The 27,748-nt window shown below is 45.5% G+C and overlaps 1 protein-coding gene across 11 annotated transcripts in view; it reads left to right on the forward strand.

The window, feature by feature from the left end:
- DIS3L2 (DIS3 like 3'-5' exoribonuclease 2) overlaps window positions 1-27,748 on the forward strand; it is a 346,373-nt gene that overhangs the window by 251,986 nt on the left and 66,639 nt on the right. For all 11 annotated transcript variants that reach the window (XR_005378821.1, XR_005378822.1, XM_038574186.1 and 8 more), the window contains one exon: window positions 16,967-17,200. Coding sequence is in view for 9 of the 11 variants with exons in the window: in XM_038574186.1 (XP_038430114.1) it covers window positions 16,967-17,200 (234 nt within the window). In the remaining 2 variants the exon portion in view is untranslated. The remainder of the gene's footprint in view (window positions 1-16,966; window positions 17,201-27,748) is intronic.

Genomic DNA, 27,748 nt, shown 5'->3' on the forward strand with positions numbered 1-27,748 from the left:
CCATAGAGAAGAATGGAAAAGAGCCCCCTGCCTCTGAGGAGCTGCCAGTCCATTTAGAAGGCCAGACTAACCTTAAGCATTTAGAAACAAGTTATTTGTTTCTTATCATTTATCAGGTGAAGGAAGAAATTGTGTAAACAAAGTCAAGTAGGGAGGCTCAGTGCAGGAGATAACATGTATGTAAAGGTGAATGTGGCTTGGCAGTGGCTGGAGGAACATCCTGAGCTGCAGCTAGGACAGCAGACCCTATTTTAGGGAAGACATCTAGGGAAAAGGTTGTGAGTTTGGGTAGGTTTTGGGGGGTGGGGCATCAAACTGTGAGGAGCCTCAAATGCCAGTCACAAGTGAAGTCTGCATGTTAGGGTTCTTCTGAAGTGTCATGAGAAAAGTGACATTTTAGGAAGATTAGTGCCATAGCATTGTGCCGGTGACCTGGTAGTTTGAAGATAAATTGGCACAAGGTTATGCCATAATCAAGCCCATGGTAATGAAGCCGTGGATCAAGAACAGAAAAGAGAAAAATGTCAGCAAGCATTCCCTAAAGATAGGGCCTAAATAAGACAGATAAATAGAAGATAATTCCAGGAAAAACTGGTCTCCTCCCCACAAACAGAAACAACCCTAAACTTCCAAAAATAAGGCAATGATTAAGTAAGATAGAACATTCTGTAGAATGTGACGCAGTTACTAAAGCTGTGACAAGGACCATGTAAGAGCATAGGAAATGTTTATGCTGTGATATTAAATAGAAGTAAAAAGCAGATATTTAATTATAAAGTGGTTCCAAATAAAGATGGAGGATCAAATACCCACATTTACTTTCATTCCCTCCCAAAACCTCACTAAAACAACAGTGAAGAAAATTTTTTTAAGACATAAACCCACAAGGACAAAGAGAATGGGAGAGCAGACAACAGCAACAAAATTTTGGAAGCTTGGAAGCAGATGGATGAGTGGTAACTGACTTAGCAGTCCTGAGAAAGCTGAATCCTGAGCCAACAATAGAGAAAGCCAAGAAACAACCCGATTTTACGTAGCAGAACCCTAAAGAAATTCCAAAATCAATGGCACCGGGTAGCTTCACAAAGTAGGAGAGAGGTGGGTGAGGAAGAAACTGACCATATTGGTTAAAAATTTGTTTAGAAAGATTGTCCCTCCCATAAGTTGAAAGAAGACCAGAAATTTATTCTCTGAACAGGTTAAAGTTCAGGATGTCTGAACTAGAGGACACCAAACACACTTGATGGTAGTGGGCCTTTGGAAGAGACTTGAATGAGTGCTGGCATCCTGATAGTTGAAAATCCCAGCTTTCTTTTCCAACCAAGCCCAGAATTCTGGTTGCCAAGCCTTATACCCTTGAGTCAGGAGCTAGGAAACTTTTTTTGAAGAATCTGCCTGTGAAGAAGATTTAAAGATAAGAACCTCAGGGGCTTCTTTACCAATAGCCCAACTGTGTCTCCCTGCAGGAAAGCCTAAAAGGAGGCAACTCCGCTAACACAAGCAGAGCTTTTTAGGATTTCACCAAAAATCAGCATTTTAATATTTTACTTTCACCTATGAAGAGACAACCAAGGAGCGCCTGGCTGGCTCAGTTGGTGGAACATACAACTCTTGATCTTGGGGTGATAAGTTCAGGTCCCACACTGGGTGTAGAGATTACTTAAAAAAGAGACAACCAACACCAAAGCCTCTGCCATGAAATAGAAAAACCAAAGCAAACAAACAGAAAAAAGCAACAAGGGCATTTATATCCTTAGAGAAATTTTTAAAGAAATTATATCATAAGATCTAAATACTTTACAAAAGAAACAGGGGTGAGGAAGAAGAGCTCACGAAAATTTAAAACATGATAGGAGAAATGAAGACTTGAGACTCTGGTTGGCAGAGTTGAGGAATTGTCCCAGAAAGAGATAGAATGGATAAGAAAATTGAAGGACTAGTCCAGGATATCCAATATCTATCTGTTCACTGAGCATTCCAGAAATAGAGAACAGTTGAAATGGGAAAGAAATAACCAACAAAATAATTCAAGGAAATGCCCTTTTACCAGAGGATGTGACTTTCCAGAGGGAAAGAACCAGTGCCCAGTGCTGTGGTGGATGTGCATCATCCCCAGGCCACAATGTTCTACATAGGTATAGAAGACAGTCGATCCAGATTGCAGCGGGCCAGAAGGCTCTAGGAGAGATGTCTTCAAGAAAATGAAATGGTTAAAACATCTATGTATCTGAATTTCTTGAAAAATTATTTAGACCAGCAGTTATAGAACTTGTTGGTCCGCAGAACTCATTACACTAAAAAAATCTTTGATGACCTCAAAGTGGTTTTATTCATGTGAATTACCACTGTTTACCCTATTAAAAATGGAAATTAATAAAAACTTAAACATTAAAGTAATAATAATAAGCCCAATTCATTATGTTAACATAAATAACATTTTATGAAAAAGAATTACATTTTCTAGAATTTAGGAGAGAAGCTTGTTTTATATTTTTGTAAAGCTTTTCATATCGGTACTAAAGAAGGCATTAAACCAGGTTCTCATATATGCTTCTATATTCAATCTGTTAGGGTAAGTTATTTTGGTTGAATTATAAATGTGAAGAAAATCCAGCTTCAGGCAGATATGTAGGTAGAAAAGAAAGGTGTATTTTAATAGTTTTTTCAAATAATTGTGGATATTTGTCATTGTACTACACCAGAATGTGGCAGTTTCTTAAAAATTAGTTCCAGTCTAGAATCTGAGACTGTATTTGCTACCACCTAATTCTGTACCTACAAAATTCATATGTTGAAGCTCTAATGCCTCCAATATGTATTTGGAGGTAGAGTCTATGGGGAAATAATTAAGGTTAAATGAGCTCATAAGGGTGGGGCCTTGATCTGATAGAATTAATGTCTTTGTAAGAAGAGACCAGAGAGCTTGCTCTCTCTCCCTGTCATGTGAGGATCCAGTGAGAAGGTGATCGTCTGCAAGTCAAGAAGAGAGCCTCTCTCACTAGGAACCAAATTGTCCTTCCCAGCCTCTAGAATTGTGAGAAACCAGTGTCTGTTGTTTAAGCCCCCCTGACTAGGGTATGTTGTTATGGCAGCCCTAGTAGACTAATACAAAATCAACTGAACTTTTTTTTACTGGGTTTCATTAAAATCTGTCTTATCCTTTAAATGGATCCTTTACCTAAGCAGTGATTTTTTTTTTTATCATGCACTTAGAATGTTTACATCATTTAGAAAATATTAGCTCATTATGCTGATCTTCTAAATGTGAACAGATTTCATTATATATCAGATCACATGGGTTAATATCATTGCTGATCTTAGACAAGTCTTCAAGTATTAGGAAACATGTATCACATGTCAGATACAGGTTTCCAAAATTCTAATTTTGGTGAAAGCTCACATTTTGTCACGGGCAATAAATGATGTCCGTTGTTTTCCTCGAAGTGCCAAAGAACCATAGTTTGAGTGTTACTTGTTCCTTCAAGTAAAAATGGTGTCCTATTAAAAAAAAGCAATCAGTTCAGCTTATAGCTCAAAGTTATGTGAATGCTTTTCCTCAAGACGACCATCATACTTCAGCAAGCAGCATAACGGGAGAAGACAAGGACTCAAGGATTGAGACATAATAAAACTAAAAACTTTCACTGCATCATCAAGAACATTCCTAAGCTAGCTAACTTTTGTGCCTTTGAGCGAGGTGGTAAAGAGTATTCCAGCCCCTGATACAGTTTTACTTTACCTGATTCATGCCAAGGCAGTGGCACTTTCCCTCACCAGTGCTTTTGTTCTGCCAGGGTAAACATCAACACATGGGAAAGGACAAAGAATGCCTTAGTATTGTTATGAAACTAGCACTGACCCCATAGGTCCCTGAAAGGGTCTCAGGGACCCCCAGAAGGCCAAGTAAATTAAAACAAGACAGTTATTCATTCTAGTGAAAATAAACAAGTTGTATACGAAAGAAAAGTCACCCTTAGTATGTACATAACCATAATAGTTAACTCTGATAGTGATGATATAACTATTGGGAGGACGAGGGCCTGGAATGGTTGTGTGGATTTGGTTGGGGGAAGGGAGTGCAGGTGGAAAGATAAATAAATTCTCTTCTGTAGTGAAAGGTTTTGAATAACACCTAAAGGTGAAAAATCTAGAGGTAATAATCAAGCAGGCAGTATAGAAAGATGGAAGTAAACACTAACAACCTGCTGGAAGAGGTTTACCCTTGGAGAAGAAAGAGACAGAGGGCTGCTGTTTTTCATAACAAGCTTTTAACACTATTTGTCTGCTTGAACTATGGATACTTTAACTTTTCAATTTTCATTTTGAAAATTTTCAGATATACATTAAATTAAAATAGCACAGTAAAAACTCATCATCCTTATCTCCCAGATTCACTACTGGCAACCTTTTTTTTTTTTTTCCCTCTTTCTAAACTATTTTAAAACAAACCAGAGACATCATGTCATTTCACTCATATTCTGAAATGTGACTTACAAATTTGGACATTTTCTTCTTTTTTTAAAAGATTTTATTTATTTATTTATTCATGAGAGACACACAGAGAGACAGAGACAAAAGCAGAGGGAGAAACAGGGTCCCTGTGGGGACCTCCCCCATGTGGGACTCTATCCCAGGACCCCAGGACCATGACCTGAGCCAAAGGCGGGTGCTCAACCACTGAGCAACCCTGGTGCCCCGGATATTTTCTTACCCAACAACAATGCTGTTAGCACACCTGACAATTAATACTAATCTTGGTGTCATCAACAACCCAGTCAGTAATTACATTTCCCCAATTGTCCCCAACTGATTTGTCACAACAAGTTACACACATTACATTTAGTTTTTGCAATTCCTAAATATCTGATTATAAGTTCCTTTTTAAGAGTCAAGAAGCAAATATTATGTGAGATACAAAGAAGGAATTGTGAAGACAGTATGCTAGCAATCATATTTTGGGTGGGGGTGGGAACATGCATGGGGAAAAAAATGAATGGAAAAAGACCTGAAGGAAATAAAATAGAATGCCAATAGTGGTTGTATTTGGGTTGTAAGAGTATGAGTAATTTTTTCTACTTTTTTGTATTTTCTAATGTTTTTTGAAAACATGTATTAGTTTTATATTTTTATAAATGCTTATTTTTGCAAAAGTTTAAATAGAAAATAAAAGCCCATAGAAGAAAACTGACTTGAGTCAACAGAAAAGAACTTTGAATCTGAATTATGCCTGCCAGCATCAAACCCAAGAAATAAAAAGCTGCCTGATCTAATGAGCTACTAAAATATGAGGGTCATAAAAGAAGCACTCGAAAGAGGCAAACTCTGAAAACTCCATTGGTCTTTAAGGTTTCTGTTGGAGGCAGTGTCGAGTGAGCAAGCCTTCTGGCATGTGAGGCCTGGAGAGCAGGTGTGAAATAGGCACAGGGTCCAGGAGGGCATGCCGGGCCTCCATCAAACCAAGCCAAATAGGAAGCACAAGGATTTGGACTAGGGACCGCCAAGGAGCAAGACCCACTGGCCGCACCCTGCACAGACCAAGGGACCACGTGGTGGGTAGGCCTGGTTGGTTGGTTGTCCTGAGATGTAGTTTCACAGGAGTATCTCTTACTCACAGCCAAGATGCATGAAACGAGAGGTCAGATGCCAGACTCAAGTCCAAGTGGTGGGGCTTGTTCAGGACCCTGGCAAGGAAAGTCTGAATTAAGCGGGCATGGGCGGGATGGGGGTGGGGGTGGCCAGGGAGCAGGCAGGAGGGTTAGGGAGCCAGAGGAGGCCATTGAGAAGGAGAGAGGCCAAAGCCTGAGGCCAGGGAGGCCAGGTTTGTATGTGGTAGTGGCTTCTCCAGGGTAATGGCTTGGACTTAGAAGGAGCCAGAGCAGAGCCACCAGCAGCGAGCCACTCCTACTACTGCAGCATGGCCTCAATCTCACCTGGAGTTGACGCGGAGAAAGTTTTGCATTTTTCCTTAGTCTACTAGAATGTCTTACTTTCTGGAGCAGACATGACCAACTATAGAAAGGCCGTTCCAACTTTTTAAAAACACCCACTAGATTTTTTTTAAAGGAGCCACTAGAAACTCCTGGTCGTATATGGTTTCATTAAGCCAGTGCCCAGATTTTTAGATCAGTAAACTCTGAAGGGTCTGTTTTGGGCACATTTCTTACATATTGCTGGTGAGAGCATTGTTCTCTGATTTAGATATTTACATTGTCATGAGAGAAAACAAACCCAGTTACATCTTGTGCTTTGTAAGATCCAGTTCTGGTACCATGAAATCCACTTTGACCATGTGAGCCAGTGACCTGATGTTCCGAACACCTCCAGCACTTCTGCTCACCCGGCACTAAGGCCCTGCAAAACAATGCCGTGTCCTTGTCCCCCGCTCATCAGAGACCTTTTCATTCGAAGTCACCTTTATAAACACACCAGTGTGATGCTTTAAAGAGGTCATAAGCAGTAATCGGACTCGGTTACTGAGTCCTTAGAGTGTAGAACCATGAAACCTCAGGGTCAAAGGTCAGAATAATAAAGGAAGAGTGTCACAATGACAGTAGCGATCCACAACTTGCATCTGCCACCACATCCCTGCCATGTGCCATCTGGCTCAGAGAACCAGATGAGGGAGCATGTTCTAGAAGTTGCTTATTTCAACTTCAATCAAGGGCAGCCTCATTTCAGCCATTTATGTAGGCCAAAACCCAGAAGGTCATTATTGACTTTGGTCTTTCTCTTACCCCTCACATCCAGTCAACCAATAAATCACCTCAGCTTTGCCTTCTAACTGCCTCCAGAACCTGCCCCCCTTCCTTAGTGCTGCAAGCACTGTCACCGGAGGCCACGTTGCCATCCCCCACCTGGACCGCACTGGCCTCCTAAACTGTTCTCGCTTCTATCCCACTTCCTCTTCTCTTGACACAGCAGTCAGAGCGATCTTTTTTTTTTTTTTTTTTTTCAGAGCGATCTTTCTACATCAGACATTAGGGCTTGTCTTTCCTTTTCAGAAACTCTCCAGTCTCTCATTCAGGATAAAATCTAAAAAGTCTTTAGTGGGATTTTTTTTTCCTGTTATTTTCTCCCTGTCTTCTCTGCTAGAAATGCAGAGACTATATTCGTCTTGGGACTAGAGTCTCTTCTCACTTCCTGGAGCCCCTTTGCTCACATGGGAAAAGCTGGCTCTTAGTATAAAACTACCATCTCCATTAGGTAGCAGCTCCCCACCCCAGCTTCCACGACTCCACTCCAGTGGAGGTCAGACTTCCCAAACTGCCCATTCCCAAACTTAGAACGTGCCTCAGGTCTCTGCCCATTCCCAGGAGTTCTAGGGAAATCTGTCCAGGCCCTGCCTGATGCATGGAGAACAGTGGTGTCCACCAGTTCAGGCTGCTACTTAGGAATCCTTTTATTTATTACTAACACAGCTGCTTCTAACCTTTATTGGTGGCTCCAGCCTTCCACTGTGCCGTGCGCTCCTCTTCCCTCAAGATCCACCCTTTCCCCAGGTGACTTTCAATTCTCCATGAGAACCGGAGGGACTGGCTGCTTGATCTGGTGAAGCCCCCCATTCAGAGAGTCACGGTCCTCTCTGCCTCCCTCATCCTTTCCCTTCTCTTCAGGCAGTGAAACACGTGCCCATTCCAACCTGGGTGCCACATCCATTCTAAGTGCTAACGGCTCTCCCTTCACAAAATGTCTCCAGTCAGTCATCTTTCTTCTGTTCCCACAGTCACCACCCCTGCTCAGGTCCCTTCCATCCTCCCCTGGGATGCCAATAGAGACTGTTCATGGCTCTCCATTCTATTTACCCAGTGCTGTTAGATGACCTTCCAGAAAGTGAATCTGGTCCCATCACTCTGTTGCTCAGCCTCCTCTCACAACATGGTGGTGCATTACCCACAGAAGTCCAATCTCCAGAGCATGATGTGCAAAGACGTCCACGAACTCTTCCACCATGCTGGGACCGTCTGCTGCTCATCCTCCAGGTTCCTCAGCTGCTATTCTTGCAACTGAAGAGTTTCTCTGGCCTCAAAAAATTGCCTCACTCCTGAGACCTTGCATATGCTTGCCCCTCTTTGTAACTTATCCTTCCCCTCATCTCTACCAATACCAGTCCTGCTTACCTCTGAGGTCCATCTAAAGTGCCACTTCTTCCACGAAGCCATTATTAATCCTTCATCCATTCATTTGGTAACGACTCATTGAATATGTCCTCTGTTCAGATATGACACAAGGTATTGAAGATACAGGAATTAAGTCACCAAAATAGTAGTTATCTCCTAATGGTACATTTATAGGGGATTTCTTTTTCTTCTCCACTTCCCACCTGTAGGTTTTTTAGTTTTCTACAATTAATGCATATTAACCACCGTAGTGAGAGAAAAGAGAGAATTACTTTGAGATTTTTTTCCTGGTGTTTTTGTTTGTTTGTTTAGTAACCAGATAAGAGATCTTAAAATATGTTTGTAAGGCTATATGAGAAGGAGAACAGAAAAGGAGAAGTTGAAAATGAGGAAAGAAGGAACAGATTTTTGGAGCCAGGTCAAAGGACTGGGAGGCTCAAGACCTAAACCTCAGGTCAGGGATTAGCCCTCAGTAGGAGGAGAGGACCCCCCAGCACTCTTGGCCCAGAGGGCGTGAAGAGTGGGGGCACCTACTGATGTCTGGGAAAGTGCTCAGACCTGGGGACCCCCCCCCCAATCCTTTCCTCAGAATCCATCCTCCCATCTCTCCACCCCAGCAGCGTCTGCGATGCTCAAAAGCCATTTGTGCACAGATCTGTTGTCCTTGATTTTAACATCCTTGTAAACAGAGCCCACTCTTCATTCTTTTTTTTAACCTTTATTTTTATTATTTATTGGAGTTCAATTTGCCAACACATAGCATAACACCCAGTGCTCATCCCGCCAAGTGCCCCCGCCCAGTGCCCGTCACCCAGTCCACTCTTCATTCTTTAATCTCCTCCCCACACAGCACACTGCCAGGTACGCTCAAAAATGATCTCATAAAGTGAACTGCATACCTGTTTCCACAGCTCTTTTTTTTGGCCTGCTCACTTGGACTGGTGTCCCCTGGGTGAGACGCCTTCATCTACAGCAGCCTCCTTGGCACTCCTGAGCTGTGTCCTGGGAGCCGAGGAGAGCTTCACCTGGCTCAGGTCATTGGCAAAGCCACGCCGCCTGCTCCCGCACACACACCCCTCCACAGGCTGTCACCCCCACCGTCCCCCTTGCTCACCCTGCCACCCCAGCCGCCCTCTGCGGGTATCCTGTGACACTTGAAACATGAAAATGATATGTCGTCCAGGCCATTGTGGCATCTGCAGCCCGCAGAGCCGAGGCTTATGCACATGTCCTGTCACTTGAGGCCTCAGTTACTAATAAAGAAACGCATTGTTGGGTTTTGTATTTTATCCTTAGACTCTGTGGTGGGAGTCAGTAGCTCCCGGTGAGAGATAGTGGCTTCCAAGGCTGATTCTGAGAATAATAGAAAAGTTTCCCGAATATCCACCTTTAATCCTTAGCAGAGGCAGGGGCAGAATTGTTTTATGTCAGGCCTGTAGAAACAACCCAGGACCAAAGGAGCCTCTGGAAAAACTGTGCTGTTTGGGGCAGGCGGGGGGCGGGGGTGGTTGTCTCATGTCCCAGTTTGCTAATGAAGGCCCTGAGCAATTAGAGGCTCACCTAAGGTCACTTCAGGGTAGCAGCAGGCTACATTTTGAGCACAGGCTTTGCTGTGAATCCTTGGGACGAACATAAGAATTCAGAACAAAATATTTTCAAGAAATAAAAGATAAAAGACATTTATCATTTATAAGGCAGTCATGCAAAGAGCTAAAAAGTATTCTTAATCAGTTCATCTCCTGCATTTTGATGTTAGTAATGGTATATTTGATTTAAATCTAAAGACTTGGGCCCCCGGGTTAGGGCCACTGTGGTTGGCATCTTTGAAAGGACCTCTGTTTTTGACAGACGGGCCAGGCTGGCCTTGTTGAAAGGGTGGGGTTGAATGAACGAACATCAGCGGCTTGAGAAGTTCGTCATTTTGTGTTTCCTGGGTCGGTCTGAACCCAGTCCTCCGAAGCCTCCCTCCTTCCACCTCCAGCTTTCTTCCCACACAGCCCATGGGCCTCCCAGCCCCATGCAACTGTCTGAGGTGAAGAGAACACTTTTCAAGGACTGCTCAGGCATGGTGCCCTCATCGTCTGTCATAGGAATGGAATTCTTGTCTGCTCACCACATCCGGGCCTGCAAGCTCTTCTCACGTTCCTGCCATTTCCTAGGTTTGCGAGGCAAACCCTTGAGGAAGTTCCCTTGTTTCCCTCCTCTTAGGCTTAGAAGTCTAGACAACTGCCTCCCTATCAGGGTAGGAAGGGGCCCAGTTATAGTCTGGGATCAACAGACGAGGCTGGTGGCAGGTGGCTTGAGACAGTAGGAGAGGGCACAGTTTACTTGGGCTTGTTTTCTATAAACTTCCAAGAAAGTCTAGCCCATGAACAAACTGCCTTATAAACTGAAACAGGCTGGCAGACTCATAGCCCTCTGCTGCCCATCCTTCTTCCTCAGCACTGTTGGCAAAGGTCTCTGGTGGGCCCAGAGCGACTTCAGAGCCTCTCCACACCATAGGAGAAGGCCTAGCTAGGTCTAAATGAGGTGTCCTGCTGACTGTGCTTCCAGCTGTAATTTACGCTTGAATCCTACCATGGCCTTCCTCATTCCTTAAGAAGTGACCCGGGCCTCACCCAGTCACAGTGGGCCTAGCAGAGGAGCCCCCCCCCACCCGCCCCTGCTTGCTCCTCAGCCAGCTGCCACCCACCCTGCTGCCTGTGCCCACTGCAGTCACTAGCACCTTCTATCACAGACGGCTCACTGTCTGCCCCTCCAGCTGTCTTGAAGTCCCTCTTTCTGCCCAGTTCCTTTTCTGAAATGTCCTTGGCACCTTTGACGTCTCTCGCCTCGTGCTGTGCTGCCCCCAGCGCCCACCCCATGACTGCCTCGTGTTCAGAGGTGTGAGGAGTGGCAAGAAATCTGCCCCACCCCCACTGCTGGCCACCCCAAACAGCCTGCTTTTGTTCCAGTCAGGAAAAATGCTTCTTCCTGATAAGTTTTTTGAACCAAATATTTTACGTGCAGAAGCCCAGAGTTGCTGCAGGAGTAATTTTGCATCAATTTCCTTCAAATTACAAATTAACTCCATTAGCAGTTTTTTGAATCAGAGATTTCTTTCTTATAAGGGAGGCACTAACCTTTTTTTTCTTTTTTTCTAAAGACTTTTTTTTAAAGATTTTATTTATTTATTCATGAGAATACACAGAGAGGACACAGAGAGAGAGGCAGAGACACAGGCAGAGGGAGAAGCAGGCTCCATACAGGGAGCCTGATGTGGGACTCGATCCTAGGTCTCCAGGATCACGCCCTGAGCTGAAGGCGGCGCTAAACTGCTGAGCCACCTGGGCTGCCCTGACCTTTTTTTTCAAAATAAATCTTAAAATACACTTGAATGGAAATGGACAGTTTTCAAAGGATATGTTTCCTCACAATTTTCTATCTGTAAAATATAGAAAATTGATATGTATTTGAGGTATACCTTGTTTCCTTTACCTCACTGTCCATCTCAGCTGAAATATATTCAGCTGAGGTATAACAAATATAACACTGGAGCACCTGGGTGGCTCAGTCGGTTCAGTGTCTGCCTTCAGATCAGGTCACGATCTCAGGGTCCTGGGATCCAGCCCCATATTGGGCTCCCTAGTCAGCCAGGAGACTGCTTCTCTCTCTCCCTCTGCACCCCCCACCCACCTGCTTGTGCTCACACATTCTCTCTCTCTCTCTCTCTCTCAAATAAGTAAAATCTTAAAAAAAAAAAATCACATAACACTAAATTTTTAATCTTACATATTTAGACGCAGATCCAGTCTTGTCTGCCACTGAGGAGCTTGTGTGAGTTTTCACAAACCGCCAGTCTATTTTCTCAACTGTAAAATGGGCTGAACAGTGTGTTTAAGAGATTCTAAAAGGTAGTAGGTGTGAGAACACTCTGCAACAAGACAGGGCCAGGGGCTCTCAAGTGCTGTGCGGTTTCCTGGCCTACCTGGTACCAGAAAGTAGGTCTCGAGGTATATACATCGTTTGCTTCTTTCTAACCTTTTAGCCGTGAGCCTTCAGTGGCTGTTGGCATGGCATTTAATCTGACTTGTAAACAGTAGTGCCCTAGAGTGTATGCAGGAAACCTGCCGCCTGCAGAAAGGGAGTGACCCAAATCCCGTGATTAAAGCAGAGGAAAGAAGGACATGATCTTCTTTCTGAAGGGTTTTGTTTGTGAAGCTCCTCGTGGCTTTTTTACTTTTTCCATGAAAAACTCTTTGTCCTTTTGTCTTCTGCCACTGGCCCTGGTTTTGGACAGGGCGTTGATGTGAAGACAGTTTCCAAATTGGAAATTAATGAGGTGTTCCATCCAAAGAAACCTTTCTCCCATGCTGCAAGGCATGCTGCCCCTGGGAACCTCACCCCCACCCCCAACTTGGATCTTTGCTTTCCTGCTGCCCTTGTCTGTAAAGCAGGGTTGGGCATTCTTGCTTCTCTGCTGCCTCCCTCATGTTTTCCTGACCTAGAGCTTTTTTTTAAAGGTTTTGTTTGTTGGTTGGTTTGTTTATTGAGAGAGAGTGTGTGCATCTGTGTACGCTCACAGGGGGATGGGCAGGGGGATAGGAGAGGGAGAGAATCTCAAACAAACTTGGCACTGAGCGTGGAGCCCGACCCAGGGCTCAGTCTCCATCCTGAAATCATAACCTGAGCTGAAGCCAAGAGTTGGATGCTTAACTGACTAAGCCACCCAGGTACCCCCAGCCTAAGAATTTTTTAGGTCTGTGTATCATATCAGGTATGATTTTCCCACAGTCCATGGATGGTGTTAAAGCAGGATAGATCCTGCTGCCTGAGGCCACTGTCACTGAGCCAGAAAGTTCTCAATGGCTCTTCAGAGCTTCCTCTACAGCCCTTTGTGTATATTCAGAAAGAAGGCTGGTGCAGATTTCCTAGGATGCAGCATGAAGGGGAGAGGGTGCTCCAGGAAGGTGAGGGCACTCTAGGAAACTTCTCGTCAGCACCATAGTCTCAGATTTGGTGGTGTTCATGTGTGCTGGTAAGAAGGCTGCCCATCATTGATAAGGAAACAGCTAAAAGAGCAGAGAGGTGCCCATTAGGGAAAAACTGGCTCAAACTGACTGAGGTAGTGCAGCCAATGTGTGTTGTTCTCAGGCTTTGGTAAGGAATGGTAGACTTCTGATTTTGCCAAGTTACAGGTAATAAATTTTAAGAACTCCGAAGATGAAAAGTGGCCTCTAGTCAGCACTCAGCACTATAATGAGAGGGTTTTGAAGGAGAAACAAAGCTCTGTTTAGAGCAAGGACATACAGGCTTAGGGTTGGCAGAGTGTCTAGGAACCTTGTAGAACTTACTGCAAAATTTTATGCATAATTATTTCAAAGGAGAGGACCCGGGGCTTTCATTAGATTTTTAGAGCAGTTCTCGAACCCACTAGTTATATGAAAATAGATGCTCTGTCAGGGTGGTGGAGGTCTGACTCACCTGTGTGTGGTAGTCCCCCATGTAAATGTGCTGTGGTTTCCTGTATCCTCTGAAAAAAGGGACACAGACCCCAGGAGGCCAGATATCGTGTGACTCAGATACCTGAGGGAATCTGTGGAACCACTTGTAAGGAGTGTGCAAGAGAGGTGTGGAATCGAATGGAAAGGAAAGTTTCCCCCCAAGCACGCTAAAGACAGCCTGGCAAACAAAATGTGGACACATAGAAGGAGGAGGGTTGACTGGGTTTGGAGTGAAACGGAGAAAAGGAAACAAGCTAAATCTCCAGGGGAAATCTTTGTGACCACAGGAATGAATAGGTCGTGGCCCTGTCATTCTAGAGTAGCTTGGAGCAACTCCATTAGTGGGGAGTTTTCAGGAAATGTGGATGTAATAGAAGGACAAGCATGGGCTGACCTTGAAAGGGGCTCTTCTGGAGACCTGCACGCACTCCTTCCCCACCGGGACTGTTGGACGATACCTCGAATTGGCTTTATAATTTCTCTTGCATTCAGCACACACACGGACCTGCTGAGAGCCAAATTCAGGACCTACTTGCTGCAGCAGAAGAGTCATGAGCACAGTATTTGAATCACTTATATTTTTGGGTAGGTGTGGTTTTTGGAATAATCCAGGAAGTGTAGTTTAAGAGTTGTTTGTTTGTTTGTTTGTTTGTTTTTAAATAAAAATTAAGGTCTGATATTACAGATCCAAGACTCTATAATGAGGCTCTTTGCACTGATTCAAAGGAAAATAAGAGTAGTTTCTACCATTCTCTTCCTGTACTTCTTGGCTGCCATTTTAAGAGTATTGGTTCTTCCTTCAGGGGAAAGTTAGGGGAGCAGAGGGGTCTCTCGCGCCCTCCAGGGTGGTAGCTAGCCATGTTCCATAGAGGCTCTGTGGCGTGGACAGCTCCTCTGGGCTGGGCTCTCTCCTTCCCCCTGGAAACACCCAGGGATCCTTCAGATGGCTTTTTTTCAGGAAGCACATTTCTGAGGTTGTGAACAGAATGGTTTGGCCTGTGGAAAGGAAGGCAGAGGGGATGTTTGCAAGCCCAGGTTGAGAGGTTCTACTGCTCATTAGACCTCTCTCCCTCCTCCCGAGCCTCTGCTGCCTCTCAGTATGTTGGCGTTTCCTTGCCCATGAATCCATCCCCCACAGTATTTATCTCAGAGCTTTTCCACTTGCTCATGCCTTTGAGCCCCACTTCGCCCCCTCATCCTTTGCCTCCCACCCCAGAGAGTGGGGCTAGCCTATGTGAGTGCTCTCGCCTCCCCACGTCTTCCCGCCACAGCTGCCTCTCTCACGGATGGGTGCCTCTACTTGGCCTGAGACCCGTTCCTTTTGTACTGGCTTCTTCCCCTCACCCCACAAACCCAGCATAATCCTCTGGCCTGCCAGCCCCCTGGAAGCGGTCATCCACACTCATTGCCTCCACCAACCATGCACTTGTCTTTAACCCAGACTCCTTCACATCATGACGCACAGAGGAGATGCCACTGTTTGTGTGGCACAGGGGTTATGTGCGCCAGACTGATGGAAGGCAGGCTCTGGCTGCCCTGGGGGTAGAAGGGACCAGTGTGACAACATGTCTCGAATCCACTCACAGCACAGGGCCTGAAATCTTTGCAGTCTGACTCTGCTCCCACCCCATCCCACCCCATGCTCTTCCCCCTACAAAGTCTTCCTAAGATCACCGATAAGCAAATGCTAAATGACATTTTCTTTATCTTCCTTGACATGCAAGTGGCATTTGACTCTCACTAGTGGTTGAGAGCCCAGTCTCAGTTTCTGGCTGTGCCCTTCTCCAGCCTGTGACCTCAGACAGGTTACTTACTCTGTGCCTCAGAATGAAGATAATGAAACCTACGTCATAGGGTGGCTGCCTGAGTGAGACGGCAGCCTGTGGGAAGTGTCTTGTCTCCTTGTAAGTGCTCTGTATGTGTCTGTTGTGGCTTTTGAGTATTTTTGTTGTTGTTGTTAAAATTCTATTTATTCATGAGAGACACACAGAGAGGCAGAGACACAGGCAGAGGGAGAAGCAGGCTCACTGCAGGGAGCCCGATGTAGGACTCGATCCCAGGCCCCCAGAATCACACCCTGGGCTGAAGGCAGATGCTCAACCACTGAGCCACCCAGGTGCCCCTGAGTACTACTTTCTTAAAGCCCCTTTCCCCTAACGTTGGACACTTCTGATTTTTCTCCTATCCCTTGAGCTCTCTTGGTTTCTGTTTTCATTCTCCAGATTCTTTTTTTGTCCCCCCCCCCCCCCCCGCCCCAATTAAGAAGGTGGTAAAGAATGCAGCCTTGGCTCTCCCTTGCCCTTTCTTTCTTTGTTGGGCCTCTGGCCAGGGGCTACCAACTTCGCCCCTGTAGATAAGTCATCTCCCCAGGCCCACACCCCAGCTGCCTGCTACAGAGCCCACCATCTGGACCTCTTCCCTGCACCTCAGACACAGGAGTCCCAAAAATATTTTGACATTTGTGTTGTTTCTGTTTTAACAGCAATAAATGCTCATTATAGAAGATATAGGGAAATTTAAAGGATAGAAAATACAAATCAGCAGTTATCCCACCACAGCAAACAGCACCACTGAACTCGGGTGTATGTTTTGAGCCCAGTGGGCCTCAGATTGGGCCAGGTTTCCCCCAGGGGATGTTTGGCAATGTCTGGTGACATTTTTGGTTGTCAGCTTGGCTTTGTGGGAGGGGCTACTGGCATCTATCAGGTGGAGTCCAGGGATTATCACCAAACGTTTTACAGGACACAGGCTAGGCCCCACAACAAAGAATGAGTCCACACAGTACTGCTGAGGCTGAGAAACCCTGCTCTGGACCTTTGTCTTTACAGAACTGGCCCAAATAGACTAAGTTGGAATTACTATTCTCTCTCTGCCTCCATCCTGCCTCTCTCATCTGTGTTCTCTGTTTCTGCCAGTGACCCTACTTTCTCCCTCATCCCCACATCTGACCCATTACCAACTCCACAGATTCCCCACATGTCACACCTTTGGCATCTACCCTCTGTCCCTTCTCTTTCTTCCAATTTTGCTACTGATGACTACTCACTCAAGGTAATGAAAAGGCATTCCAGCAGGCCCTTCACTTTGAGTTTCCCTCCTGCTGGGCCTTGCCTGTGCCACCTGTGTGCTTGGAGACCTTCTGTCGACCTCCATGCCTGTTAAATCCATCCCTCAGAATCTGAGCCCCCTGAGGGCAGCAGCTGCCACATCTGATCAGTCTTCGTGCCTAGCTGGAACCTACCACCGTTCTGAGCACAGAGTCAGTGCTTGGTCAATCTCTGTAGAATGGTATGGATGAATGGTTGCATGAAAGAAAGGCCTGGAAAAAAATCCTCCTCTTAATTCCCTCATAATCTGTCTTTGCAGATCCTTGGTGAATGGTTTGGTCGGACCATCATTCGCTCCTGTACAAAACTGAGCTACGAGCATGCACAGAGCATGATTGAAAGCCCAACCGAGAAAATCCCTGAGGAGGAGCTGCCCCCCATCTCCCCCGAGCACACCAGCGAGGAGGTACACCGGGCTGTCTTGAATCTCCACAAAATTGCAAAGGAGTTACGCAAACAACGGTTTGTGGACGGCGCACTACGTCTGGATCAAGTCAGTCACTTCTTTTTTTGGGTGCAACCAACAGATTTGACTTATGCTTGAACCCAGCATGCATGAGGTTCAACATGGCAGTCTTGGGATCTTCCCTTCTTCTTTCCCCAGTTACAGCACTAAAACAGCATTCTCTGAGGCAGACAGAGACTAACTGCCATCCATCCTCTGAACTTCACAGGCACACGAGGCCCACTGACAGGACCCAAGACAAAAGGGTGGTGTCTGTGTGGGTGGCCTTGTGACCAGAACCGCCAGCTTGTCTTTCCTGGCCAGACTGAGTCTTACCTCAGTTTCTACCTCACATCCCTCTGAATGGAGGGAGAAAACATGGAAATTTATAGGTAGTTGACCAGTATCTGATCATGAGGCTTAAAAAAAAAGTATTTCTTTTTATCCCTTACTTTCAAAAAAGAGTCCTATGTTTATAAATTCTGGACTCGTATTTGAAGAAGCAGAGAACTGAGGAAATTGGAGAATGTTGACTGCTACGGAAAATGATGGTCCACAATGGCACCATTTGCTCTTCAGTATCCCAGCCATGCCAGCGGCCCTCTGGGACATAGGTAGCTGTCACTCAAACTTGGTCACATCTCCATGTCCGTTTCCATGTGCAGCAGCTCTTAAGACCTAGGAATCCTTTCCTCATTAGTTGTCAGTATGTTATAGAGTAGGACCTGTGTTCCAAATCGTGCAGAAATTCTCATTTCTATTTCTTACCCAAACCCCCGAGAACCTGCTCTCCCTGCCTGGTCACTGTTTGTGTTGGGAAGTCTCTGGGCATTGAAAAATGAGTTGAGCAGCAGGCCTGGCTGATGGAGACCACTGGCAAGAGGGTAACCTCACAGAGTGTCTTTGTCTGAGCCTTCCAGCTTGGAGGGATCTCAAAACCTTCGTTTTAAAACTTTCTAGTTGAAGATTTCATTGCATCCTAGCTTTTGTGATAAACATCAGTAATGCTTCTCAGCAGGCACTGCAAACGCTTGCTGCCCTGGGCCTGGGAATAAGCAGTAACTGGGGCAAGTGGCTAGTCGTTCCACATGTGCTTGCGGGGCTCAGGGCGTCTTCTGGAGCTCTCATGCTCCTGCTTCCCTGGCCTGGGCCCCGGCAGCCCAAGAGTGGCTGCTGAAGAAGACAGCAAGGCCAGTAGAAAAGGGACCAAAAGGTACAGGGGATGATAGGACATCTCCTTTGCTTCCTTCAGTGAAGTCCTTTGTGGGGCGTGAACACCCCAGTTCTTACTCAGCAGTGGCAGCCCTCTTATCAGATCCAAGGATGCTTCTCAGTTCTTGCTTCCTGGACCTTTGTTCTGCGTTTGGCCCTAGGAAGCTCAGCTCCTGGTTCTCTGCTTCTCCCCATACATCTCCAGCAATGTCCTGCTGGTCCCTTTGCAGATGCCTCTTCCTCCGCTGTCCCCCGTGAGTGTTCACGTTCCCTGGAGTCTACCCCACCCTCTTTTTTTGTCTCTATCCACACTCCCTTCCTGAATGACTTCCTCTCCTCTTAGGATTGTTACTACTTACTAGATGCTGAGGTGACCAAAATCTGTCTCTCCAGCCCTACCCTCCTTCCTAAGTTCTTGACAAGCTTCCCCTCCTGCCTTCTTGAACTCTTTACCTGGATGCCTTGTGATCACCTCAGCCAGTGCTTGTCCTTCCTTGCACAGGACGCAGTGACCAGTGTGGGTGGCGTGCTGCGTAGGCTGCCTCCCGCTCCCGCCTACCTCTGCTCCCACCAGGGCAGTTGTGTGTATCAGATAATCATTCAGTTTAGCTGAGTCAAAGAAGGTACACGGGTCAAATAAGAGCATAAAAAAGGAAGCTGTCATCTCTGTGAAAACTAAAATTGCTTGAAAAGATTCAATAAGAATGAATCTGTAAAAATTCTGTTTGGGTGTAACAACTATAAAAGAATAGGAGGAAAAATCATAAAATTCAGGAAGAATTCTGTACTCAGATGGCTTTACAGATGTCTAAGTTCTCCCTCTCTTTTAAAGAAACAAAAACTATAGGGGCACCTGGGTGGCTCAAGCAGTTAAGCATCCGACTCTGAGTTTTGGCTCTGATCATGATCTCAGGATTGTGAGATGGAACCCCTTCTGTTCACTCTAGTTCTCTCTCCCTTTCTCTCTCTCTCTCTAAAACTAAAGAGAAACTATAAATTATAGATAATGAATTATGAATATAATTTATTCAGAAAAAATGTAAAAATCTAATTATTGTTCCTCTCTTTAAAAGCTTTACATTTTTAAAAATGAATTTACATTTATATAAATTAAGGTAAATGATTAGCTATATATAAAGATCTCTCGTATATGATTCCCCTCTATTTTTTTTAAAGATTGTATGTATATATGTATGTATGTGTTTATTTATTTATACACACGTGCAAGCGGGGGTGGGGAGGCAAAGGAAGAAGGAGAGAGAGAATCTCAAGTAGACTCCATGCTAACCAGGGCCCAACAAGGGGCTCAATCCCAAAATCCTGAGATCATGACCTGAGCCAAAGCTAAAAGTCAGATGCTTAACAGACTGAGCCACCCAGATGGCTCTGATTCCCCTCTGTAGCCGGTTCCTATGATAACTTACTAACTACTGCTTCAAGCACATCAAATGAGAAGGCTTGTTATAACATCTTAGAGATCTTACCCTATCAGATTGTTACAGTGTTTGATTGGATCAAATATAAGAAATGCTCTCTAACTGTAAAACTATAGAAGATCACTGTTAGGTGATGTCAACTTTACAGTAGGAGGGCTATGGCAGTCAAGGTAGAAGAATGATCACAGATTATTAATTGATACTGATCTGTTGGCTTATCTTAGAATCAGAATTTTATTACTGAAAATAACCTTAGGTATCTACATCTCATTGTCTCTCACAATTTACACATTGGAAAGCTGATGCCCCGCAAAGGTTAAATGAGTTGCTTATATGCAAGAAATCCAGATAGCGAACTCTTTGTTCAATTTTCCTCCATTTACACCATGCTGACTTAAGAGAGAAAAGTTTTCCTTCAGAGTGAGGGTGGGGGGGAGAGCCCTCAAAAGTCCTAATTAGGTTCCAGTTAATTAAGGTTTGAAAATAATGGATGTACATCCTTGGAGTTGATTCCTTGGTTCCCCAGAAAACAAGTTGTATGGACCACAGCTTTAGAAGGAGGAGCACATCAATCTCCCACAGCAAGGGACACTGGTGAGATCCTTTATAAATCAGGCTAAATGGCCCCATTCAGGAGTTACCGCATTTGTTCCCCTGGGCCTGCTGCCTGCATTTGCCCTCGCAAAAATCCATTTTTCCTTGGTGCTTTTGGCACAGCCTGCTGTTTGGAGTTTCTCTCTGATGCTTTGTTTGCCTCATTTCACCATGTCCACATTTTTGGTGGTGTTCCTGAAAAAATAGGCCCTTTTATACCAGCCTCCATGAGAGAGACTCTGTGAGAGGGGACGCCTTCCATGTCACACCGTGTGCCCTTGGGTATAGAATAAATCCACTAAACCAGAAGTTTTACTTTTCCAAGAAATCAGTTCACCACGATGATCTTCAGAATGAGTGAGGTGGGGATACAAGGATAGTGCCTCTTTGTTGAGTCAGGGTCGGACTGATTTGGAGGCCATAACTACAGGAATACAGAGCTCCTTGGCCATTGGGTGATTGCAGTCAACCCCTTAGGCTGGAGCTGCCTCACTCACATCAGATGGTGTGCCTTCAGCCCTCCAGGCCACCTGACTAGCTCCGGTCCCCCAGGGGACCACCTGCTGACGTTTTGTCTGCTTGCCCTAGTGTGCTATCAGATATGAGCACATTCTCTACATACTGTGGTGTGGGACAGAATGGGAAGCACTGCCTTTAAGCCGATCTCCTGCTTCACATCACATGTCTATTCTACCTAGAGGTCAAACCTCATTGTACGGAGGTTCTAGCTCAGGGAAATGACACTCCTTTGTTTCACTGCCCAAAAAGCAAATGCAGATGCCGAGTGCATTCTTTGTACTTTTTGGTTGGAACAGTTGGAATAGTATTCCTTCCAGGTGGCTTCTTCCCATCTTCACATTTCCTGCTGCCATGTTAATTCTAGACTCTGACACAGATTCTGGTTTCATTTTCTTTGTTATCGTGTATGTCACCCCTGTTTCTTGAAAAGAGATGCCTGCCTATAAAGGGAACCCAGACATCTTTGTGTTTGTAGTAGAAGGAACATGATTATGCAAATCTTGAGTTGTGGGGAAGAGGGACTGTGAGAAGCCCTCCCTCCGTGCTCTGGTTCTTGCTCCATGACTTGGGCCTGCCTGACACTTCTGTTTATGCTGACACAAAGTCTGCTCCTGGGCATCTTCCTCTCTAGAGAGGAAGATAACACTGCCTGTGATCTGACAAGGCCTCAAGCTTATTTTAGAGTCCTGTGTCTTAGTGGTTACCTTAAAAAAAGACGGGTAGCAGCTTGGTCAGTGGAATCAATATTCCCTGAGAGTCGGACATCTCAGGGAATATTGATTATCTTCAGGAAGCTACACCTACAGCTTTCCAGGGCTTTCCCTCCACATTCCCCAGTCAGGAGCTAGCACTTAGAGGGCAACCACTCTGTGGGTGGACTTCTGTGAGAAACCACCATAATGACCTGCAAGAAACTGGGTTCCCCCATCAGGTTGGCAGGGATGTGCATGGCTTCCACTAAGCCTTTGATTTTCTGAACTGAGAGGAAGTTGTAGTGAAAGAGAGTTTATATTTCCATCTTAGGTGATTCCTCCAAACTAAAGGAGCCTTTACGAAATTCTCAGCTATATCTTCTATGATGCCTTCCTGGCACGATTTTGAAGTTCAAACATCAGGCATATTCTTTGAGTGGACTTGGTTGTAAAGATGAACTTGTTGGTGAAATAACTTTTAAATACTTTGGGACCCAAGCAGCTGTAGAATGCCATTCTGGATGTCCTTGGGCTATCCCAGTCATTAAGTCAGGGGTCAGCAGACTTTCTGTAAAGGGCCAGATAGTAAACATTTTAGGCTTTGTGGGCCATATGGCCTCTGTCTCGACTCCTCAACTCTGTTGTTGTGATGTGAGAGTAACTACAGATGGACAATGGGCAGGCTGTGTGCCAATAAAACTTTAAGGACACTGGGATTTGAATTTGACGTAATTTTCATTTCACAGAATAGTATGCTTCTTTTGGTTATTTTTCAATCATTTAAAAATGTAAAAACCATCCTCACCCCATGGGCTGCACAAGAGCAGATAGAAGGCTGGATTTGGCCTGTGGTCCATAGCTCGCTGACCCCCGCTCACATGAAATTCAGCTCTGTTACCCAGGCCGCTGTTAGTAGCTCATCATCACTGCACCAAGGAGGTGAGGTAATGGAGAACCATTGTGCTAAGTTAGCTCTGGGGGTGGTTTCATGCAATTAAGTAAATTATTCCTTTGATTAGTACCATGTTGAGCAGATCCAATTGGAGGCCAGAAGTAGAGGAATGAATCCGTTTAGCACCAGTTCCCTTACCCTAGTTACAGTCAGGTAGCTTTAATTAGCCAGAAGCAAGAAGAGCAGTGGCTCTCATTTCCCACCTCTGTGAGTAGCAGCCTCTGCACAGTTGGGTCTCACCCCCAGCCCACCTGCAGAGATGCTGGCTCATAGGGCGAGACTGCTCATGGCCAATGCCGGCCCAAAGGAGGCTGTGTGGCATTTCTCTCCCCACCCTGCCCCTGTTGTTGTATGTAGCAGTATGTTTTGTTGAATCACATGTTTAAAGTTATAGTTAAGAATTCTTTTTTTCCTCCTCTCCAACACAGTTGTTAGCAAGAAATGAGCATTCTGACTCTCTACTGCTTAGTTTTTGTACAGTGTGATATTTGGTGCAAGGTAAAAAGAATGGGCTGTTCATCCTATCTGGCTCTTCCTTGGTCTTGTTATTTACATCACCCAGTGGTAAGCACAAGAGTAAGTTACTTATCCGATGGTCAGACATATTCATAGAATTGGTCTCTATTGTCTTAGTCATAGAGTCCTTCATTCCACATGTCTCCTGAAAGCATTTACTGGGTACCTTGTGTATGTGAGGTGCTAGAGATGAAGGAATAAGGAATGAAGGAATGAGACTCAGTCCAGGTTCTTAGGTTTATAGTGAGCTGAAGGAGCCAGTAGACCACACAGAAAATTAAGAGTGTGGTGAGTATGTTGGAGAGAACCAGCACAGTCTCGGGGGATCAGGGAGGATTTCCCAGCAGAGACAGTGTATACTCTAGGGCTTTTAAAAGGTTTAGGGGCTAGCCAGGCCCCAAAGGCAAGGGAAAGCATTTCAAGCAAACTGGTGGTGCAGGTATGGGAAGCAAGAGATAGCACATTTGGGCAATGGCAGATTGTTCCAGATTATATGGTGTAGATGCAGTGAGGGGAGTAGCTAGGGAAGGAGGCAGAGGCTAGGCCCTCAAGTCTGCAGGAATGAACTGGGGGAGCCATGGAATGATTTTAACTATGAAAGTGACATGATCAGAACTGTGTTATGGCAAGAGCTGATGGCTATGGTATGTAGAGTAAACTGAAAGGGAACAAAAGAGGAATTGCACAATCCACCAGAGAAATGACAAGGACCTGACCTGAAAGAGAGGCTGTGGGGCAGGAGAAAATCACAGATCCAAGAGAGGAAGGGGCTTTGGTAAGCCTTGACAAACTGATTATCTTTTTTTTTTTTTTTTTTAAGGTTCTTTATTCTTTGGGAGAGAGAGATACAGAGAGAGCACAAGCAAGAGGATGGGCAGAAAGAGGAGAAGCAGACTCCAGGGAGAGAAAGGGAGTTGGGGGAGGTACAGAGGGAGGGAGAGAATCTCAAGCAGCCTCCACGTTCAGTGCAGTGCCCAACCTGGGGCTTGATCTCAGGACCCCAAGATCATGACCTGAGCCAAAATCAGGCATCGGATGCTTAACCAACTGAGCCACCCAGGCACCCCAAGAGTCCCAAAATTTAAAATGGCTGGAGAGAGGTAGTTGAAAGCATTTTTGCTAACCCCTTGCTGAAGCTGAGACCAGAGAGCAACTTCCTGCCCCAAAGTGAGGTCCTTCTTTCCTCTCATTAGAATCCATAAAGATACCCATACTTTTTAAAATGGTGCTAAGAATTATCATTGCATTTTCAGATCCTCAGAGAACATTTGAAATTCACTAGCCCAAGGCTCTTACCTCCTGTGTATAATAGTCTTGGGTTGGCCTGATGTGAATGATTATAAAGAAATCCAATTGAATTAAGACTAAAGAGCACAGGGGTGTCAGAGTGGTTCAGTTGGTTAAGCATCCAACTCTTGGTTTCAGCCCAGGTCATGATCTCAGGGTCATGAAATCAAGCCCTGTGTCAGGCTCCACACTCAGCAGGGAATCTGCCTGAGTGTCTCTCCTCCCACCCCCCATCCTTGTCCCTCCCTCCATTTGTGCTCTCTCGCTGTCTCTCAAATAAATAAATATTTTAATTTTAAAAAGAGTGAGAGAGACTAAAGAGCACAGAGTAGCTCTACGACGTAATCTTACTGTCATATGAATCGCAATACTTCTCTTTAGGGAAGTAGTAAACAGTACAGGAAGGCTTCTACTAGAAGTTCAGGGCTTCTGTTTAAGCGTTGATAAATGTGCATTATTTCAGGCATAGAGAGAGTTCTAGAATTAGGTTTGGAGAATATCAGCCTGTCAGGTTTTCTCCTATTTTTCCCAGTTACCAGTTTCATACTCATTATATCAGCAGTTTTCATTCAGATGTATCCAGCTCATTTATAAATAAATCGCCAGCCAAGAACCTGTGGTCCTTTGAACGAGTGGGCACCCAGAGGCCATCTAGCACGGCCTCTGTGGAGGAGAGGGGAGCAGCTGGGCAGAAGGAGCTACAGCCTCAGGCTTCAGGGAGAACCTGGGAGCACAGGGAGCCCTGGTCATTCCTCAGGGAAGAGAGATGGATCGATGGCACTCCAATTTCCTATGGAATCAGGGAAAACAGTCCATACTTAATATATCCCAAGGCATGAGCAAGAGACAGACCTGAAAACTTGACCTAGTTGTGTATAAGGAACACTAATTATAGCCCCTGTGGGAGCTAAGTGCTATTTGTGGCTTGTTAACATGTGCATAAAAGCTAACATATGTCATTAAGGGTCAGAGTAACTGTGCCGAGCAGCTTGTTATTAAAACCCCAAACTCTTCATGTGCTCATCCTTCCTTTAGGCGTGTCACATCGTCATTTACTCATAATTTTCAAAAATTAGAAGGAATACAGGTAGTATTATTCTGGAAGTTGTTAAAATACAGACTCAGACATGATCTCGGACCCTCACTGGACAGATATTTCTTAAGTTCCTGTTGTGTTACAAGTACTGCTCATAGTCCTAGGAAGGAGCCTGAGGCAATGGAAGACGAACTTCCTACCTTCCAGTTGCATAGTGAACTTGAGAAGAATTCTGTGTACTTAGAGGAAACTCCAGGAAGATAAAAGCAAGGGCATAGCCCGTTGACATGGAGCAGGCTAAAGGAATGGTTTGTTAGATGGGATGGGATTCGTGAAAGAAGGCTGGCTTGGGAAGGGAAACCCTAACTCACACAGTGGTGCCAGGCAAGGGCACGGCAGGTGAGGAAGAGCTGAGGGCCAAGGAATATCCCCCCTGTTGCCACAATGTGGCATGTACCCTGTTGCACTACTCTCTCCTCTTGAGTTCTGAGCCCACTGAGAACAAGACACACAAGGCAGACTGAGATGGGTATATTCTGTGACTGATAAAGTTTGGATCAGTAAAGGCAGCTTGAGTGGGTTCAAGCATTTGGAACAACCCTGAAGTGAATGTTATAAAAAGAAACTCTGGTTGGAGTGACTAGAGGGAGCAAAAGGTAGCCAGAAACAGACAGAAGCATGTCCCCCTACCAGGCCGGGTACCCCAGAGATGGTCCTCTTGTGACTGTCACCATGTGGCGCCTTCCAGTGCTCCTGGGAACCTGCCCACACCATGGCCGCTGAGGGAACCTAGAGCTGATGCTTCTGCTCTTACTCAGAACAGCCAGTCCAGATCCTCAGCAGAACTTGGCCTCTACCCTGCTTCTGGAAGCTTCTCACTTGCCTGCTGCCGCTTGCTGCTTGCAGAAGGTTTCCCAGAACCTAAAGATTGAACCTGCAGTCCTGCTGCAGAGAGGTTTGCATCAGCCAGCCTCTCCTTCTCTCCCACTTAGGGCTCCCCTAGCACTTGATTTATACCTGCCACTTGTCTTTTTTTTTTTTTTTTTAAGATTTTATTTATTTATTCATGAGAGACAGAGAGGCAGAGACACGGGCAGAGGGAGAAGCAGGCTCCCTCTGGGGAGCCTGACACAGGACTCAATCACGCCCTGAGCCAAAGGCAGATGCTCAACCACTGAGCCACCCAGGCTCCCCTGCCCCGTCGCCTGTCCTGATCCCATTATCTCATTGCTTTGTCATTTTCCATTTTCTTCCCTGTTTCCATCTCTAAGACTGACTTCCTGAAGGGTAAGGACAGTATCATATTCATCTCTGTATCTCCAGCCACTGCACAGTGCTTGTTTCTAACAAGCATTTCAAGGCCTCTGAGCATCTCTGTACATATTGCTCTTTTTAAAAAGAAGATGGTGGTTATGATCTGGGAGAGGGACCTAGAAGAGAGGTGTGCTTATGTAAGAGAATTAAATGCACATTATAAATCAGAGAGGTTTCCTCTCCCTTTGAATAGAAGGGTTGGATGTTTGATTCCTTGCCAAGGCATCCAAGGTTTAGAACAGGGTGTAATGAGGACTTTCTCAAGGTGGAGCTGCCTGGACAGGTGTGAAGAGACAGGAAGCTTCAGCACCCCAGGGGGCTGGCAGTGCTTCTAAGGCATCCTGAGCACTTCTGTGTTCACCTCTGTGTCCTCAGACCAGAGAGCCTATATCCCTGAGGGGAGCCTGGCAGAGGAGGCTCTCCAGGGGAAGGCAGAGACCCCCAGTATGCTGCCCTGGGAACGGAAATGTTGAGGCTTGTCGGAGACCAGGCTCGCTAATGTGGACAGGTGGGCAAAGCACCAGATCTGTGCCACCCCCACCTGCCTTTCACAGAGATTCCCTGTGGGGTGAGCTAATGTCAGCTGCTGTCCCCCACCCACATGACAAAATGGGAATGATTTGTGTACCACGATAGGATCCCCGGTCTCTGCTCCCTCTGTGAATTCCGATCAGAGCCTAGTCTTGCTTCTCATGGAAATGATTTGCACAAGACAGAGGTTCTATGTTAGTTGTTGCTGGGCTGTCTGGGAAGAGTAGATAACTCACATCACAGCTGGAGTTGAGAGTGTGCCCAGATGACTCAGACTTAAGTCCCTAGCATTTCCAGGGGGCAGAGAAGGGAGGCAGAGGACTGTCACGCTTATGGGATGATATATCAGAAACTTCTGGGGGTCAAGTGGAGCAGTGGCCGGCACCCCCTGTTCCTCTGAGATGTAAGGCTTTCAGGTTAGTGGCCTCGATGACGGATTCGGCTCCTCCACGGCTCTTTCGGGTAATTGTACTTAATGCTTAGGAAGTGCTTGGATTCTCCCCCTTT

This window comes from Canis lupus, chromosome 25 (assembly GCF_011100685.1).
Source record: "Canis lupus familiaris isolate Mischka breed German Shepherd chromosome 25, alternate assembly UU_Cfam_GSD_1.0, whole genome shotgun sequence".
In the NCBI taxonomy this organism is placed as follows: Eukaryota; Metazoa; Chordata; class Mammalia; order Carnivora; family Canidae; genus Canis; species Canis lupus.